General features: G+C 36.7%; 1 protein-coding gene across 4 annotated transcripts in view; it reads left to right on the forward strand.

Moving 5' to 3' along the window:
* Window positions 1-20,608, forward strand: part of LOC129566596 (uncharacterized) — a 157,883-nt gene that overhangs the window by 129,595 nt on the left and 7,680 nt on the right. For all 4 annotated transcript variants that reach the window (XR_008687745.1, XM_055442682.1, XM_055442681.1 and 1 more), the window contains 3 exons: window positions 395-540; window positions 16,516-16,691; window positions 18,858-18,942. Coding sequence is in view for 3 of the 4 variants with exons in the window: in XM_055442682.1 (XP_055298657.1) it covers window positions 395-540; window positions 16,516-16,691; window positions 18,858-18,942 (407 nt within the window). In the remaining variant the exon portion in view is untranslated. The remainder of the gene's footprint in view (window positions 1-394; window positions 541-16,515; window positions 16,692-18,857; window positions 18,943-20,608) is intronic.

The raw sequence follows: 20,608 nt of genomic DNA on the forward strand, positions 1-20,608 counted from the left end.
GAGAGAGAGAGAGAGATAGTGAATGAGAGCGATAGTGAGTGTGAAGGAGAGGGAACTGTACTATACTTGAGAAGAATATTTTGCTGCATAAATTACCATCCAAGATCCACACAAAACACAATAAAATTTCCCAAAATGCATTATTTACTGCACAGCTCCGGAATCGAATCAAAGCACTTTCAATCCACCTAAGCACTTGGATATGTACCTCTTAGTGTGCATGTGCAAGCATTGTCTAGGCGGTGTATAGATCTCCATTCGCTGTGTGCAAATTGAACATTGCATGAAAATACAATAAAATAGAAAATTGAAGATTTATATTCCATTTATGTGTGCATGCATTTAGCAGAGATGCTCATTTGATCCGAGTATTGTTATTTCTTTTCTCCAATAGACGATACATACATGTACGATGATGCAGCCAGAGGATCGATGCGACCACATCATCTTGGCCATTGGTATGATGAGCCACCGTACGAAAGTGACCCCGACGACTTTCTTATGTCCGGCATCAATGCTGGACCAGCAGCAACGATACAGGTATTTATTCAATTTCATTTATTTTGTATCACTTTGATGCACAACATTCGTCGTTTACAACATCATCGGTTGAAATGTTAAAGGAATCCCATTGAAATTCAATGGAACGCTTTTGTGTCACATTAAAATCATAATTGTTGATACATTTGGTCGGAAATTCTCTTTTTGTACATAATTTTTTTGGTTTGCCTATGCAATACTTTCTCAAATACTTTTGAAAAGTTTTTACATTCTCCAAACATAAATTGAAAATCAACATAAATGTTAGAATTTCCGAACTTTCAAAACGTTCGACGTCGATGTTAGCATTAGGGTGGTTCAAACTCACACCGTTGCTGCAAGGGCATTACCACTGGCATTTAACGTACGGCTCTATCGACCACTAGATTTTAACTTTTTTTTTTATCTGAAAAAGGGAATCAGCTAGTTTTGAGCCCAATTTAATTTTAAGCTTATACCTTACCATGATAAATCAGTTTGGATCACCCTAGTTAGTATTCACCGAGCGTCAACAACATTTGGTCTGATTTAATATATGATGCACTAGAAAGGTGGTGCTTTGTACGTTGTAAATCAGGGAATATTTTAATATTTGTTTGTTCATAGAAATGGGAAAATGTATTCCATGATCAATGACTGTGTCAACTCGAATGATTTCTACATTTTCCTTCCCTTTTCCGCATTCACATAAAGTCAGAGACTCTGACACACACACACACACACAGTGTACCATTTTCCGTATGCCTTCAAACGGAGCCCTGTTCGATATTTTGTTTTCAAAGTGTATAACATGTGGATGTTACTAACCGCTCAAACATTCATAAACGCAAAAGATAAAACGCAAAGTATTTGAATAATGCTGCTGAGTCACAACTAAAGCATTTTCCATAGAAAGTCCAAACAATTTCAACTGTTTTCTCGCACAAACATGGGGGAAGCGTTGCGTATTACATCGACGAGTATGTTGTTGTTTTTTTTCTACTACACTTTGAACAAAGTTGAAGTTTGCCAATATGAACTCATTCCGTTGCCGACAAATGTTTTATCACAAATGTGTAAACGTCAAACCTGAAAGCTTTTTTGGCTGTTTGTTTAACTTTGGCAACGGAATGTGAATGCGAACGAGTGATTGTTGCAAAAGTGAGTTAATGTTTTTATGTACGAATTTAAATCGAATTATATGATGGATTTTCGGTTACTTCGATTTGCTACAGTTACAACTTCAACCGAGAGTACGGAGATGAATGACATAAAGTACAGCGCGATTACAGTCTTTTCCACACAAAGTTTTTCTATAACATTGTGCCACATTGTACTTCTGTTTCAAATAAATATGAGTAAAACAAAGAAAAGCGAATGCAAACCAACAGATTTTCGCTGACATACACACATATCTCTGCCGCGTTCAATTTCTCTATAGCATTCCGCGCACCCCCACTCCGTCGTTTTGACTGGTTTTAAAATATGCTTTTGCATTCCCATGCCATAGTTTGTATGTTTTGGTTGGCATTTACTAGTCTTCTTGTCTCTATCCGACGACTGCAAGTACTGATGACACTGCTTCTCCTTAGACACACAAACCATAATCATTAAAAATGTGTTTTGTTCATCGGTACATAGTTGGAAAAACAAAATCTACACTAATTCTTCTTACAAAATTCCGAATAGCGAAAGCACAATCGTCAATTTCAATTTTAGTGTGCGGAGGATTCATGTGTATGCGTTTGTGTACGGGGTTTTTGTGTTTACTGTAGATAAATTGCCACATATACAAGGTATTTTTTCACGAAACAACAACAGTTCTTTCCATTGACTTAAAATGTCTTAAGATCTTTTATCCGTGTGCTCTCTCTCTCTCTCTCTCTCTCTCTCTGTCTCTCTCTCTGTGAAATCCGAGCAAATGTATATGAATTTACGATCGGATGAGTTGCTGCGCATGAGAAATGTTGTTTGCTTTAAAATTGTTTTCTTTCTCGTGGAACATTTTCGCTTACTCTCGCCGAATTGATTGAATAAGAGAACAATGTAACGAGGACGGACAGAGCGGGGAGAATGAGCGACAGAAGGAAGAAAGCGAACAAGAGATAGAAAGAAAAAAAGGCAACTTGGCAAAATGTTACTTAATTTGGGAGAAGATATCCCAAAATTCTAATCCATTGTTAAAATCCGAGCTCAATTTTCTTCGATAGAACTTTGTAATCAAGTGTTGTTGTGTGCAAGAAACAGTTGTCCCCATCGAAAATAAACATATTAACCACTACATTATCACTGCTTCGGCTTCAACCCACAGAGCACTCATTGGGTTTATTCCTTTGTCAGTTTCCATAAAATTGTACAGAAACATGTACCGAACATTTGGTTGGACTTTCGACTCTTGTTCTCTTCGGTTGTCATTGTCGTCGGTCCTTTTCGATAGCAATGATGACAGCAGCCCAGCATTGTCAACAACACTAGAATTGCACGTTGTATCCATAAAAAGTTTTCCATAAATGAGCACACATTTTCTTCAATTTTCATCGAACAATGTCAAAATCTTTGGACGTGTTGTTTTGTTGTTACCATACATGCCTAGTGCATCGCAACGGTGTACACGAAACACACTTTACAAGTTAATACACGTACGAACAATGTGTATTTATCGTGCAGATTTCTAATTAAGAAGAAAACGTAAAAGTGTTGATTAAATTTTCTGGGTTTCGAATTTCCTCGACTGCAGTCGAGCTTCACTCGATACTCGAAGTTCAATTCAATCACAATGAACGAATGTGTATTTTACACAATGAACGTCAATTATCCGTTGTGTCAGTGTAAATGAATTGAAACTCGAAAGTTGTTTCATATTTGATTGTTGTTTCTTTAGAAAATTTACAGAGAAAAAATCTTAACAATATCTTCATCAAACGACAGCGGTTGAATTTGGAAAAATCGAACAATTATTTTGGTAAAAAAAACGTCCATTTGTTCACGCCATTACAATGAAATGTTCCTCTGCTTTCCCTCAAAAGACACAACAAACGGTGACATCAACTTATCCTGTTGTTGTACGAACGAAAACACCGATTGAAACATCAGCAGCCATTTAATGTGAGCCATTAGAATGCTCAACACTGCATCGAATAAAAAAAACCAGAAAGGAAACTAAGGGAAATGTACGGAAAGAGGACAGAAGTCAAAATAGAAATAAATTGTAATAATACGATCGTCGACGAAGAAACTAAGCGGCAACGGTATTTCGTTATGTGTGTGTGTGTTTGCGTACGTGTTAGTACCTTTGACGCGCGTTCAACTGTACTCGTGTCAAGAAATTCGGATTACAGTTTATTGAACTGCTGTGCAAACTGTAACACACACACATAGACACTTATCATTCTTTTGTTTGTTCAGTGAAACATGTTGAACCCAATCAGAATGAATGTCATTGCTCATCGACTCAGCTCAAAGTGCAATTATCTATTTTTCAATGGTTGCCTATCCCCTTGGGGTGCTTTCGAAAATCGCATTATATTGATACACCGATGTATTGATTTTTGTTTTCCCCCATTCCAATTCAAAGCTCGACTACTTTTGACACGTCTCTCTCTCTCTCTCTCTCTCTCGCCCTCTCTCATCGTCTCTCTCCTTATCTTTCTCTCTCTATCTGTCGAATGCATTCATTTTAATTGACAGGAATTATTCCACCTCGAAAATGATTTAGGAATTTCAAGCGAAATCAATGTCAAAGCGGTGGCAATCGATAGAAGTCAATATGTATTTTAATGAGCATGTTCCTTCTCTTGGCACATTCATTTAAGAGGTTTGTTATGAAATAACATGCAAATGGCGGCATTAATTACGTAATGTGATTAGGTTCGAGGTCTTTGAGCGGAAAATGGTTTTTTGTTTACTTATTTCCTCAGATTAAATGCTGATTTCTACATAATTGCCAATTACTACGTTTATGGCAACAGCGCCATTGCATTTAAATCACAACAAAAGGATTTAATTAAAGGCTTTTTTGTAAATGTTACAGCTACTATTCGTGTGCATTGCATATGCACATACGAATGGTTTTTCTCTCTTACACACACGTTTCCATTCCGCGAACTCTTTTTGTTTGAAGTAGCAAATGAATTCAAGAGATTTATGTAATGTAAAATGCTGTAAAATGTGGGAAAATGCAAATGCAATTCGAGAAAAGATCCATGGCTCATAGTAATTTCCATACAGAGAAGAAAAAATGCCCATTGAGTAACACGAAAAATCGCTCTCGGAAAAGCTATTCACAAACTTGATAATAACCAGTTTTATAAGTTTTTCTCTTCCAATTTCTCATTCAATCCAATATGAAATGCTACCATGTATTGCATTCGAGGTCGAATACTGATATGCAAAAGACTCTTTGAAGCTGTCTTGGGGCGGTCGGAATCTAAATCGTAATAGAGAAATGGAATGGTCTGCATGAAAAAAAAGGCCAACAACTGTTGGCCATTTAAAACTAAATAGAGAAGCATTTGATAAAATCAATCCTCTGAAATCCCGCTCGCTACTTTCATTCCATTTATGTTCTATGCAACACACTGTACAGTGTACACACTACACGTCTCCCTTATTCTATAGTTGCTCCGGTTCGAGAGAATGTGTGCTTTCTTCCCTATTTGCAAGTAAATGAAAAATGGCCAGTTAGAGCTTGAGCGTTGCATTTCAAGTGTAAAATGCATGAAAACCCAACAAGATATTAGGCTTTGTAAGTTTGGTTTTGCGAGAAAAAAAACACCAACACTAAAAAAAGTTATGATTTCATAAATTGTGAATGGGCTTAGAATCAAACGGTTTTTTCCACCATTTTTCTGCATGGCTGTTTGATGTTCTTTTCCGTATTGGTTTTGCTCTTGCAATGGCAGAACATTTTTTTCTCCTGTTCATTTTCCCTTCGCTCCGTGTGGCGTTCGCTTTTCATGTTGTTCAATACATTGTTTTGAATTCTTCGCTCTATGGTTTGAAAAAAGAGATTATGGCATCTTCTGTCTCGTTTCGGCCGATTTTCAGCGTCCCCCAAAAACTGTAACAACCAAACATAGAATATTACATATTTTTGTTACGGGTTTTTTGTTTTCGAGTGCTTTTTCTTTACGAAAATTTATTTTTATTGCGCAAACTGAATGGCTCGGAATGGAATGGAACGGAACGCTTTTTGAACCGAATAGAAAATATTACGGCACACTCTTTCTCTCTTCACAACAACATCCTCCGACATCGTCGTCGTCGTCGCTCGCTCTTTTTATGGTAGGTATGTGGTAAAAGTGAGGAAATATTTATAGATTTTGCAAAGCAACAGCAATACACATAGATACACTGAACAAAAAACGAAAGCGTAATGGTTTCGAAACACAATTGGAAAGGCTGGTGAATGTGGAGGAAACGCTTTTCGATTGAATTGGGAGAACAGCGCGCCGCAACATCGCCATGGCCATACACATACACAACTGGAGCAAGTGAACTCAAACGATAGACACATTACATCCATAAATCGGATAAAAATCTATTCAATTCGAAAAAGTTGTTAAAGGGTTTCACTGAATACATGCGCTTGAATATTCCGTGTATTTTTCGTTCGTGTTCAATACGTACGTGTGTGTTTGTGTATATTTTGTTTTTGTTTTTTGTTTACCATTTTTAACTGCCTCTCACGTATCTTTTCGCTCATTCAAAAGTGCTCTGAAAAGCTATAGCGATATATCTGGCATGGAATCTGAACCGGTTGATTGAAAGTTTGTGATTTTGTTGTGTTTTATTCAGCGTGCTCTGCTGTTCTCTCTCTCTCTCTCTCTCTCTCTCTCTCTCTCTCTCTCTCTCTGCTTGTTTTTCTTCGCCATGTTCTGTTTTTGTTTCTGTTAGTTTTGTTTGTTTTCAACTGTTTCGTTTTCAATATTTTTTTTTCTCTGCTCGTTGCTCTTTTCTTCTTCTCGCTCTCCTCTCTCTCTCTCTCTCTCTCTCTCTCTCTCTCTCTCTCTCTCTATTTCTCCCTCGCGCGGCTATTTGTGTGTACAAATTTTTAATCCTTTGAAAGCTTAATTTACTTTTATTTGCCATAGCTCTTCCATCTAAAACATGCTCTCACGCTCCCATATATGGATGTTTGCCACATTCATTTGCATTTTATTTTATTGTTTTTTTCATGTGAAATGGTGTACTGGAGGTCGACGAGTTGCTGCTGCTTTCATAGCGAATTACATTCAAACTGATTTTCATGCAGAAGATTTGATTTTGCTGTTTTTTTCCCTGTTACCCTGTTATTCCATTTTTTGTTCAATCGAGTAGATTGCTTTTAAACTTTTTCCTCACAGAAAATTCTGCGATTAGATTTATCGAGCGGTGAAAAGTATCTAGAGTGGATTAAAACGTTGAAATTGATATTTCTGTCGATGCAAACGAAGTCTCGAATGGAACGGCACTAAATTCATTAAACAATTTTATTTCATATAGTGAACGTGTGCAAGAGGACGAGAGAGAGAAATATATTCAATTACGAGAAAATTGACTTGAACACTTTGACTGCACTTCATTTTCGGTGCTCGAAATTAAATTTGGCTTTTGACAAGACAATCTAATAAATCAGAATAGGAAGTGCACCACAAACGAATAGAATTGAGTATGTGTGGTGCATGAAAGATATACAGACTTGAGTGGCGAGGTGTGTATATGATGTGCTAAAATGCGCACAGCACAGTACAACGCTCTTAATTCTCGTTATTAGACGATTTTAAATGAGAAATGTTATTTGAGAATTACGTGATATGTAATTATCTGTGAAGCTATTTGCTTTCGTATGCCAATAGCACCATTGTGTGTATCAACACATTGGTTTCACAATAAACTACATGTAATTATTGGAGCTTCGTTCTCAAACACACACACACACAAAAATGTTTGATGTGGCACCAAAAGCCTATGAAATGTACTTGTGTTGTTAGCCGCCACCACCGCCGCTGCTGCCGCTGAAGTCATTGTCGTTGTCGTTGCCACGGTCGTGACTTTATAAAGGCAGCATGAGGATCGCTTGAGAAATGCAATCATAAAACTCGTTAGCTTTTATGGAAATTACACTTTATTGTAAAGCGAGCACTAACGCACTGTCGCCAGTACGCGGACCACCGAGTGTTGTTTTCGAATTTGTTTTTCGCGCTGAAAGTCAAAATCGTTAAAGTGTTTATACCGGTGTGTTTGTATGCATGTGTAATGATGATGATGATTCGGCGTGCGGCAAATGCACAGTATTACATTTGCTTACAGCATTTCCTCTTGTGTCGCGCAATGCAAACGATCAAATGTAACATAGTTGAAACACGGGTAAGTTTAAAATGTTTGCGCTTAATAATTCATTGCAGAATAATGGGAGAGAAATCAGCAGTAAATATTCATAAACGACCAACTAATGAACCACCATCGTCATTCGTCGTGTATAAAACACATGTACCGAGCGACGAGTATTATGTCACAAGCATACACAAGAGATTGACAATGTGATTCAAACTACTTTCAACTAGCTTATTTACGATAATGATTGTTTCCTTACTTGTTTTTCCCGATACCAAACCATTTGCACTCACTTTTGTAGCAGTGCAAAGCTCTTCTTTTTTTTCTCTCGACCCGATATACATGTAAAGTATACACATCGAATCCAATTTCGAAACGAAACGAAGCACTATTATTAGTTGGCTAAATGCGCATTTGAATGTCCTCAAGCAAAAATAAAGCCATTGGAAAGTGTATAAATGTTAAATACAATACGCTTTTTGCCGATTTCTTTTCTGGTTTGTAATATGCCACTTGCTTATGTTTTCATTCACCTCTGAACTCACTGACAACGACATGGCATACACTCATTCGCTTGTTCGTTCGTTCGTTCGTTCGATGTCGAAATGATTCTACTTAAGAATGTGCTCGGTTGGAAAATTGTATTGCCAATAACTATAACAAGAGAAGCATCGTTACATCTTTGTTATTGCTACTTGTGATGTGCCGATGGGTGTGCGTAGGAGTACGGGGTGAGAACCCGTGCTTGTCGTACTCATTTTGTGTTGCAATCAGTTTGTCCGTTGATGGCAATGCGTGTGAGAGTCAATAGTAATGATCTGCCAATGTTGTTACTGTCGCTCCCTCTTCATGTTTCAGACGGTTTTTCGATGCGTCATTCTCGATGACCATTCATCAATTGCTTTGCACAGCACAAATTCCAACCGAAAAATAGAACATTTTTCCAATGAACATTACACAGCAATCTGTCATGTTGAACACATTGATTTTACACGTTTTTCCACTTCTAATCGTTTTTATTGACTCGATCTTTGCTATCCGCATTGAACTAGTTATTTTAAAGGTTGTGTTGGCCTTTGGTCTGTACAAAGATTGACGACTTGGTGAAGTAATTACACAGGGCTTTGGTGTGCAAGCCACTCAGCAGACGACATGAAGGGTAGATGAACTACACACTTGCTGCGTAGCTCACTCAAATGAATACCGCCTTGAATTATGTTGATGGAGTAGCTCTAAAATCTTAACTCGAGCAGTCTCAATTTCTTTACCATTTTCAAATTTCTTCAAGTAAAATGCAAAAGCATTTTAAAGAAAATGTGGCATTTCCCTACACACACTCACCAAAAATAGGTACTTCCATTTTCAATTGAAATTTTTGCGTTTCACTTTGCCAGCTTTGGAACAAGTGAAATTGCTCTTAGCAACGCCAATATTTGTTTTATGTTCTATTAACTTCAATTTACCGCATGCTCATATAGTTAAAATGCGAGCGCATTGTTCAAGTGTATCCTCTCTCGCTCTCTCTCTCTCTCTTTTTCTCCTCCCTACAATGTATTTCGTCAATCATAAAAATATTCGGAAAATTGTTCGTAGGGCGAAAAAAAAACGAGCGATGTTCCACAATACCACCGCACCAATTCCGCATCTATTTTAATGGCTCATCGAGGAAAATACTTTGCGGTAGTAAAATGGTTGCAAAAATACATTTAATATATATAATATGTGCAGATTATATAATAACGGCGAACAAGTTGTGTATTTCAGTGTATTGTGCTTTAATCTGGGTGCTGTGATGAAATGCCGCGCGGATCACAGTTTTGAAATGACGAACTCTCTTTACTCACATAGTCGTAGAGATTAACATTCTATGCAGCTGTTTGAATGAAGTTTTTGTCTTTTGTAAAATGGAATCTTTCGAATGAAATGTGTGTATGTGCGTCGTTCGGCGTTGCTCATGTCATTCGACGAACTGAAGACTGAACATATCGCGAAATATTATTATTGATATTAAATTCAACAGCGACGGTCGGGCGTACAGAGGCAAATATCAATGGGGTGGGGTGGGGGGAGAAAAACCAACTTCAATGGGGAACGAGATCCAAATATCGAGCAAGACATGAAATGAGCTAAGCACTGAACGCAGACTACATAATTTGAGTGTTCCATAAAAAGCTTTTAGTACTTTTAATTTTGACTTTTAAAGACGCATCAAGCACTCGACACTGTTCGCCGCTCTTTTTCACTCTCTGTTGTCGTTTGCAAACGCGTGCGCTGATGTGTTCATTGTAAATTTTCTCTGAATTAAATTGAATGCGAGAGATACAAAGATACGCAATTGAGATTGTGCGAGTCGCGCGCAAAAGAAAAAACAAAGGCGCCGAACTTCTTCGACACATATAGGAAAGAAATCATATTTGGCTGTGTACTACTGCTGTTCCTGCTGCATGATGTTGCCGCGTTTTATATTTGTTCCGTGGAAGAGTTAATAAAAGAAATCAAAAAGTTCAAGAGTCAATTTAGTTCATATATGTGACATGAAGTCTTAATGGATCGCACACAATTTAATTAAAATGTTGCAAGAGAGAAAATTACGAACGGTAATGCTAATGTCTGCATTTGCTTCTGCTCCGTTCGTTCGACTATACACTCGACATTCCAATTAAAAACAGCACTCAAAATATTATCGAATCGCAGAAATCTTTCATCGCAACACAATAACGCTAGAACAATTAACAAATTCATTTCAAGATGCACAGAATCGGAGAATTAAACGATATGGCAGAAAAAAATGATGAAAGCCACATTCTGCTTTGATAGCAATCTTTGGATGAAACTGAATTTAACCCGGACGAAAATATGATTTTTATTCGGAAAAGATTTTCTCGAGTTTTTTTTTTCTTTCGTGAACTGAAGCAAAATCCTTGTTTTCTGAACTTAATGAAGTAAAGTTCTTAGTTTAGTCTTTTATGTTGGATGATTTTCGAATTGTTCGTATACTTTGTGGCGAACAACAAACCACCTTTTTCGCTCCTCTATTAATGAAGTTGTTGCAATTTAGGTTAATTACAAAGAGAAAAAAAAAGAACGCTTGATAATGCAAACATTTCGCTCAAAAGCTCATATCGACTTCACACCTTCACTTAAACTTCAAACATCTGGCAAAAGGTATATAGTTTTCGGTTGGATCCTTTTGTGTGTTGAATCGCATGAAGTCTTTATTTCCAGGTAAAAGCATTTTAGCTAATCGAAAAAACGCGAAAAAAAAGTGTTGATAAAATGGAAACTTTAGTTAGTTAACTTTGTGAATCTTTTGCAACGAAATAGAACTTTTTTTTGCACGAAGAACGAAGCGAAACAGCAAAAAAAAAAAAACAGAGATGAAATGAGGATTTTTTTTTTAAATTAAAAGCATTTTGCTCCATGGAGAGCGAAAACGTTGCTGAAAGCAACTTACAGGAACAGAAGAAAAAAGTGGATGCAAAAATGATAAGACTTTTGGTGTTTCATTGGAACGAATTTCCCGAATGTTATGGACACACGGTGCAAAGAAAAAAGATTGTATAATTTAAAAGTAAATGAAAGGCACGGACTAAACCATAGATGAAGAGTACCGGAGGCGAATGGTGACCAAAAAACTAGTTTTACTTGAGAATGATACCGCACAACGAAGTGAATGTATGCAAGAAAAAAAAATTGGGAACAATCTTTGCGAGTTTTCGTGTTATATTCTGTTTGTCACTATCATAATAGAAATTCCAATTGATATGGTCACGAATTGCTGTGCCAGCACACGTCTTCTTCATTTTTAACTTCGAAGTTTGAATACAGACAGTTTTACACCAACCAGATTCTTTTTCGTTCATTCGAGCTGGAGTGTTTGTATGAGTTCACATCGTTTGCTTCATATCGCCTTGAAATGACCTATTTTTTGCAGCACACAATTCCAATATTTTGTGTAGTTTTAATTTTATTAAGTTCTTCATTTCAATACGCTTCCCATAAAAATGTGGCCTTTATGTCGCATGCCGTTTGCCAGTTGCTTTGCATATGCTGGCACAAAAAAAAAATGCTGAAATTTCACTTGAATTTTATGCGTAACAAAATTCAACAATGACAATAACCTTCGCGCGTTTTCACTGATATGCTAGCAACGCTGAATGCGATGCAAAACGAAATAATCCGATGCGAATTTCTTCCTTTTAAATATAAATATGCTGTCGGCTTCTTTGGTTAGAAGGGAGAAAAACTCTCGTTCAGTGTCTGAATAAAAGTCAAAGCGGGATAGAGGAAGCGAGTGAGCCAAAGAGAAACTGAAACGGTTTGCTTTAAGCGAAAAGCCAAAAAGCATCGAAAACTCTACATCAAATTACAAAGCGTTTGAAATTGTATAATAATAGAATTGTTAAACAGACAGAAGCTTTTTTTATTGAAGTTTTCCGTTATGTTATTGTTCCATTTATATGCTTTTGTCGTTTTCGTTTTCCATATCGAACGGTTGGTCGTCGGTCTTCGTATATATTCAACCCCGAAAAATTTTCGAATAAAGAAGTTCTACACTATATATGTAGTTGTAGTTGACTTTTTGGCCACGTTCTGACATTTTATTCACAGTTGCCAGTTCCACTGAAGAACATTGAATGCTATTCAAAATAATTTTCGTTTTAAAATGGAAATTTCATGCTAGAAAAAAGATGAAGATGAAGAAGAAGACGAAGACGAAAGTGGACGTGAGTGAAAAATATATTCGTGCATGCGATGGAAAATTCAAATAGTCAACATTTAAATTTTTCAGTTGAGCAGAAGAAGTGAGGCCAACGAGAATGGAAATGAAATCTCTCTCTCTTCTTCTCTTTTTCTTTCTTTCGAAGAACCAACATGAATTTGAGAAGTTGAATATGAAAGAAAAAAAAAATTAGCCACAAATGTATATATATGGTGGGTTCAAGCAGCTTGAAGACATGGCTATCGCAATTGTCCTCTTGTTCGAAAAGTTGGACGCTGCTGCGATATGCCCAAAGGATACAAATACAAACTTTAACTCTTTTCTTAGAAATGGCATGGAATAAAAAGGGGACACAGAAAAAACAACATTGCACGAATATCCAGGCCGTCTTGAATGTCAAGATTTGCATGAAGAAAATTTGATAAAAAAAAAATTTCCCGTTTTCCCACAACTCTCCCACTCCGCCTCCTCCTGCTCCTCCTCCTCCATATTCATTCAGTTGATATGGCATTCGTTTACTTTTATTGCGAATGGAGAATAATAACTTTGCATTTTGATTCAATTTCGAATACAAATTCTGCTAAATTGTTTGGTGTCGTCGTCGCATTACCGCAACATCGGTCTCGCCGAATGGAGAATGCTTATGAGAATGCGATGTAAAAAATTCATGCTTTTTCAGTCTTGTTGACAGCGGTTATTATGATTGCAGCCGAAAGCGAAGCGAAAATAGGAAATGCAAAGAGAAAAAAAAGCGAACGAACGAAAACACACCGAGATGATTGAAAGAAAATACTCGAGAGCATTACAATTGTGGTAATAGAACTGTGTGCGCGACTCAATCATATGAGATTTGACTGGAAACTTTTGACTGTTTTGCATATCTAACAATCCATGTATGTGGCATGTCATCCATCCAAATGAGAGCTAACATAAATGAAACGAACTACATGTACACACTATGCGCCCGCTCTTTTCACTAAACCATTTCTTCCGTCTTGAGTTTTGCTTCCTTGCTTGCTTCTCTCTCGCGTGCGCGCACATTTTATTTGACAAATTTATTGAATTGAAATTCGTAGTAAACGTCAATGCATTCTTTATAGCCAGCAGAAGTATCAACAACCGACGAATAAAACATTAAATTTTCTTCGCAAACATATCTTTGGCATTCACGTCTTGTGTTTATGTTTCATTGCTTCTTTTCCGTACACAGCAACTAAACCAGAGTGAAAAAAATGTACCTGACTAAGAGATTGCGACACACGCCACATGCACATCATTTTGTGATATGGCTAAAGTCTCTGTCGCATGTTTGACTTGTTTGTGCGTGTGGATGTGTATGTCTGCAAACGTTTTACCTCTTCCTCAAAATTGTTCGTCGCTGCAATGGGAAAAAATTATATGGGTTACAAAGTAATAAGAATTTTATAGCTTACATCTTCGTCGGATTGAACCATTTCAAATGCAACGTTTTTCTTTCTTTATCGCTCTCAAAGTATTCCAATCGTAAAATTGAAGGAGGAGAACTTGACACAATCCATCCCTATGCATGGAAATATATATAATGTTTGCTCAACTAAAAATCACCCTCTTTTATCATATCCAATTAGGTGAACAACGCTCAAGAAATCAGTTTAAAACGGTTATGTCACTAGAATCAGATGATACGGCATCTTTTTGCTTACTCTAAATCAAAGCACATTCCAGTTTAAGGATATGTCTGGCTTGAGTTATGTCACTTGACGGGCGCCTTCCAACTCTTGTGATAGTTTTGTTGGATTTCTTTTTTCCTTAGTATAATTTTTATACTGGAAAAAATGGATGAAATATATCAAAAGTATGGAGAGAAAACAAAGTATGGTATAAAAGTGGGATAAATAACTTAGAAAACAAACGGATCGCTTCGAAGCGTTTCTATAAAAATGGAAATATCAAATTGAATTTTCATCAAAACATAAAAACAATTGAAATAATTACACACAGTGTAGGCCATCTACTTCTGATTCTGATGCTCAAATTTGTCTACATTTTCCATTCTAACGCGAAATGCAGCACAATTCCGATTTAACAAATTGTTTGTCACTCAGTTGTGTTGCGAAGGAAATCTCTATACTCTCGACAATGATTTCATTTGAATTTTGGAGCCATAAAAAGATAAACACGAAAAGCAACTCATTAAATTACACAATATTTATTTCGGAAATGATGAAACGTACTGTTTTTTCTTTCTATTTGTTCGCTCAGTCAGTGTTTCCCGGTTTGTCAGTGAGCTGTTGTTGTTTACAACAAAATGACAAAATCCGATTTGAATAATGATTGAGCTAGTTAGCGTACATTGTAAACGATGGTGAGCTCAAATTGGGTCTGAGCAAGAACGGGAAAAAACTGCTAGCTAAAACACACACACACTCTCTCTCTCTCTCTCTCTCTATCCCCGGCAAATGGAAATGTTAAAATGGTCTTGAGCTCAAGATTTATTTGTAAATTGCTGAAAATGCCGTGTCGAATTGCATGCACACGACTGTAGTATCGCGTAACATTTAAATCGTTCAAGAAATGGCAAAACAAAAGAAAACAACAATCACAACAGCAGCGGCAACAAGAACCAGAAAATGAACGAACAACGAGCGAAAGCGAAAAAAAAACCTGGAGACAAATAAATGTTTGCTTAAATGTGCACATAAAAAAAGTGAATCAAGAGCCCCGGTGTTGACTCAAACAACGACATGAAATCATTTTTCCCCGGCGAAGGCATATTCAATTACATCTTTGTCAGACACAAAGAAAATTTGTTCGTTTGTTTAAAATACGATGTTTCATGAAAATGATTTGCGTTGCATTGTGCGTTGTATGTGGCGCAGCGATTTTCCAGCATTATTATCGTGTTTTACGTAATTTATAAATAATTTTTTTCCCTCTCATTCTTTTTCGTCTCTCCTTTTACATTGTCGCACTGTCTGTGCTGTATTTAATATGATTTTATATGATTTTATCGCACAATTTCGCTGGCGCGTATGCCGAGCACAGCATTCGAGCACTTGCCTTCAAATTAGCTCATCTCTGCCGATTGTTTTTGTGCACCCGACGACAAACAATGCAAATTATGACAAGATAAAATGAAATTCATGGCATACTAGGAGCGCCGAAAATGAAAGCAGCTTATCGTGATGGAATATTCAACATGAAACACTTTGAATGTAGCACAACCGTTGATTACGCCGTGTTCGGGACACAATTCCAAGATGCTGGTGAAATTGAATGCTATAGCGCAACGATGGCTGACGGTGAAAAATCAAAGAAAATTATGCAAAGGATCCAAATTTCACTACGATTAACCACTTTGATTGGTCTGGATCAAATGATAATTATATTCTTTGTGGCGTATCTGCGACATCCGATTTCAATTTCTCTTCATTTGTACGCTATCTAAATATTTCAATGTCGATTTCATTTATTTCAGAGGAGTATCCAGACGTCTGAAATGTTTTTTTCTCTCCAAAAATACAAATGAAAATTCACCAGAACTGAAAGGTTGAAATTTACAGAATCAGATTGAATAGTGTCTGTGAACTTGGATGTATTCGGCATTAGGTTTGACCACTAGCTGTCCCAATTGCTTTTATTGCTTGAAAAGGGCGAAAACCCGATTTCTTATGCTGATACAGATTATCTTCAATCGTAAAAAAAGGAAACAGTGTGTGGGAGAGCGCCCGAGACAATATGCACGGCATTTTATAACATTTTATGTGAATTGCTTGTGTGTTTGTGTACCATATATCCAATGCTGGGCAACTTTGCTCCGGATGGACCGTGTGATGTTGTAAATTACGATAATGTGTATTTATTCATACGCTCTTCATTTTGATGAAGTTTCGTATTATAATTCCGGAATCCAATATTAAATTGCTTTTTTTCCCTCGTTTTTTCTCTCTTTCTCTTCCTATTCTTATGTTTCTAAATAGGGTGGCCGAGTTTGCTTTACATCGCATCCAAATGGAGATGATATGCGCAGCGGCACCGGCATCATATCGTTGAGGTCGGCTGGTGACATATCACTACCACAACGTGTACCAACTAGACGTGGTCTTATCGTACCGCAGCAGCCGCCTAATCCACCAACAATAATACCACTCACCAGGTAAATAACAAAGCAAACCGAAATGGAAAATTACACATCAAAAGAAACATTCAAGAAATTGCTCGTCGGTTCGATTCGAAATCGAGGGCCACCACAAGAAAATGGGCCAATTTTGAATTTCGTTCGGATGATGATGAAAAACAGGCAGCTACATTTTGTATACAAAATGTGATACATTTTCTGCCGCACCAGACATAAATTCGGCCGAAATAAAGTGATGCATCATGGTTAAAAGTGCTTAAAAGAAGCCATAACCAAGTGATGGTTTGAAATGGCGGTGACGAGCACGTGTTACGAAACTCCGGAATAAAAAAACAAGATATTGCAAATAAAGAATTATAATTTTTTTTCTTACCCCAACAAAAACTCTTAACGGCTTATACACTCTTCGCAAATGGAATCACCGCACAAAACGAAAGCGGAAAAGCTGAGAAAAAAAGATTTTTTTGTGGGAAAAGTTTTGTTTATTACCGCATTTTTTTATCACTTTATTATTTATTTGCCGTACTGCTTTTCTTTCTTCATCTTGCTCCCTCTCGGAATATCAAAAATTAAACGAATTTGAAGAGCGCACGCATACACTAGAACGCATGCACTATGGTCGAATTATTTCTGTACAACGAAATACGTTCTACCTATTTCATCAGCACACTTAAGGAGAAGTGATGATGCTGTCGAAAAATTGGTTTACCAACAAATCGCATCGACTTTATGCGAAAAGTTTTTGACATTTCCGCCTGGCAAAGAAGTAAGGATAATTAGAATTTTCGGTTGGTGCGACAACTCATTCTGATTTGTTTGAGTATGGCCAAGTGTCAACACTTGTGCACCAAAAATTGAACGGAGAATCATCAACAAACTCTTTTTTTTTGGAAATAAAAACCAGTTTTACGTCACTAGTTAAAATGTTTGTGGGTTTTTATATCGACATACTTGAAACCTGCCGACCTAGTAACACGAAGATAATGTGCAAATGTCTTGACGTCAGTTAATTTTCTCATTTTCTTAATTAGCACTTTTGCATACATTGGAATTGAATACGTTGTTGATTGCGAGTCGAAGATGAATTTCGATAAAGTATGAATCTACTGAAGCTAAATTGCTTTGTAGTTTCGCACAAATCCTCATTAAAATTAATCCACAGATTTGGAATACTTTATTTTACTGTTGTAAAAAGAAGAGAAAACGCTTTTACTATTCTACATACTGCAAAGTGCATCAAATTAGTCAGTGAGCTGAGCTCGATTCGTGATTATTTTCGTTCATTGGAATCCTCTTTTTTTTCACTTTGTTCAAGACTTGCACAAGCAAAGCTCTCAGTAATTTCAAGCAAACCGATCAGAATGTAGCCGAGTTTAAGCACAAGCAAAAGCGTCATGTTATTTATGTGAAAAAATTCTGTTCAAATAACTTGCTCCTGAAGCCCGAACACACAGCACATTCTTCTTGTTAATGAATAACACGATGAAAAATGATAAATACAAACTACAGTGGCATTGTAAAACAAAAACATGTTGGGCTAACAACAAAACACACATTTCAACAGAATGTTCATAAATTTCGCGAATGAGCTTCGCGTTGTTAACCTTATTCCGTTGATAAACTTCTGTGCGGAAATTGCAGCAATTTGTAAACGTTTTAATGATTTTTCCTTCTTTGCCATTGAAGGAGAAACTATGCGCTGCAATGTTTTCGCATGAATCTTTATTTACACAACGCAAGAAGAAAACAGCTTGTCGTGTGCGTCGGTGTGATAAGAAATACTCAAAGTTTACCTTTAACTTGTGTTTATTTGTTGAAGGAATGATAAATTCCGGACCGGACACATTTTTCATAAGTACGGTGAAAAAAAAACTAAAAGGAATTTTTAATTAGTGTTGCGCGAATGCAGTTGACGTAAGTTAATTTTGTACAGCGGTTGAATTAATTTGATCCAATTTAGAGAAATTCACGCTTGGTTTGACAACGAAATCAGTGCGGGAGCGAGAGCGAGAGCGAGAGAGAGATGGAGGACAGACTATCAACAGGCTGGCTGTGATTTAATTTTGCATAAATTTATTGCCAATTCTGGGTTTTTCTTGTAGCTTAATGATTATATTAAATATATCCATCTATATTGATGCCATGAAAAATAATTTTCGTCTGCTTTGCGATCCATTCACACAGAACTCATCATGATCGAGAGAGCGGTGATTATGCTGGTTCCATTTCCGATATACAAAGTGTTACCTCTAGACTTAGCACCGTTTCCGTAAGTAATTTAAAATTTTCATTTAATTTATTAAGTAAATGTGTTTCAAGAATATTCTGCTGGCTGCTGTGTATGTGTTGTTAAGCCAAATTAGTTGAAAACCAACGTTGCTACTGTTGTTGACTCCAGTTATGGTGGTGGCGTCGTCGGCTGAGCTTATGCTACTGCTGCTTCTGTTGCTGCTGGTACACAATTTGTAAACTCTTCCATGGGTTTGCATTTTTCCATTGGAAACATCAATGCCGCAGTTTCCCTTCGGTGAATACTGCGGATGTTAAAAGTGGGATGGTTTCGTGAATAAAACACTCGATGCGTGTGTGCGTCTGTATCAACAAATACAAATTTAAGCAAGAATTAACCGGCAAGCAAACTCTTGGAAATTCACATCGGCTAAAGGTATTCACGAAACGGAGAGCCGCGTTCAGTTTATAAGCCGAAGCGGTTTTATCGTGCGACCATCAGCTTCTTGTTGCAGAATAGAATATTCATAACAGCTATATTGGTGAAGAAAATCGCATCGCTATGTTTAAGCGAGCGCTTCGAAAAATATGCAAAATTATCGCTGTACACCTACACAGCCAAGCCAAAGCAACGCACTCTCCACGAACGAACGAGCTCGTGTTTATGCATTTATAAATACATTTTAAACTAAAAGTTTTCCGAATTTTCCACTGTTTGAACAATTTTACTGAAGATGCGGGCACCTTGGCGGATAATTGTTGTACGCATTTAAACCGTTCTCATTTTCATTATGGAAAATGCATGCGGTTTGTGCGGGACGAAAAAGTTTTTGTGATTTTGGTTTTTCAACTTTGTTTCACTCGATTTTAAATACTTTTCATTCATTATCTTGATACAGCGAGTGAGTTGATGGTTTTGTCTTGTCGGTTATTTTTTTCGGCATCAAAAATTTCTCATTTTATCCACTATTTTATCTCTGCTTGCTGTAAAAATAGCTTAATTTTAACTCACTTATTCAAACACTTTCGATCGTTTTCAGTTGTGGTTGCATTCAAAAAGATGCGAATTAACCTCATTTCAGCTCGAAAATGAATATGAATTTAACTCATCGCATGCACTGGCAATTTCCATTGACTCTCCATTTCAAACGAAGTGTAATCCAATCAAATAGATGAAAAGAATTGTATTAGCTATAAATATCAAAGTCAATGTAGATAAAAATGTTCTTCTCAAGAGCTCGATAAAAATGTATTTCTTCGAAGAAATGGAAAAATAAATGGCAGAGCAAACAATTTCACTGGGAAAAAGAGCAAGAAAATCGATTTAATTCTCTTTGTTTTTTCATTCACATTCTCTTCATTAGAAAAAATAATATGAAAGCTTAACCGCTGAAATAACAGAAGAAAATTGAAATGATGGATATGAAAATTGCATGTGAAATGGATTTTAATTTAAATGCCGGTTTCTAACTTGCCATTCTTCATCGCCGTCATCATCACAGCCATGTAATACAATGAGATAACAAGCAGAAAAATGAACAAGTAAAGAAAACTTTTCTTAAGAAAAATAAATTGATAGAAAAACGGTGAGAAACTTTGCCACAGCGCAAACCTTTTTACAATTTAACAAGAGAAAATTGCTGCAGAAGAACAGCTCGAACAGAATAGAGAAAAAACCGCAGCAATATAATGTAAAAGCCATTAAC

Source organism: Sitodiplosis mosellana, unplaced genomic scaffold, assembly GCF_009176505.1.
Source record: "Sitodiplosis mosellana isolate CC-2019 unplaced genomic scaffold, AAFC_SMos_1.0 Smas_scaffold_3, whole genome shotgun sequence".
NCBI classification, from domain to species: domain Eukaryota; kingdom Metazoa; phylum Arthropoda; class Insecta; order Diptera; family Cecidomyiidae; genus Sitodiplosis; species Sitodiplosis mosellana.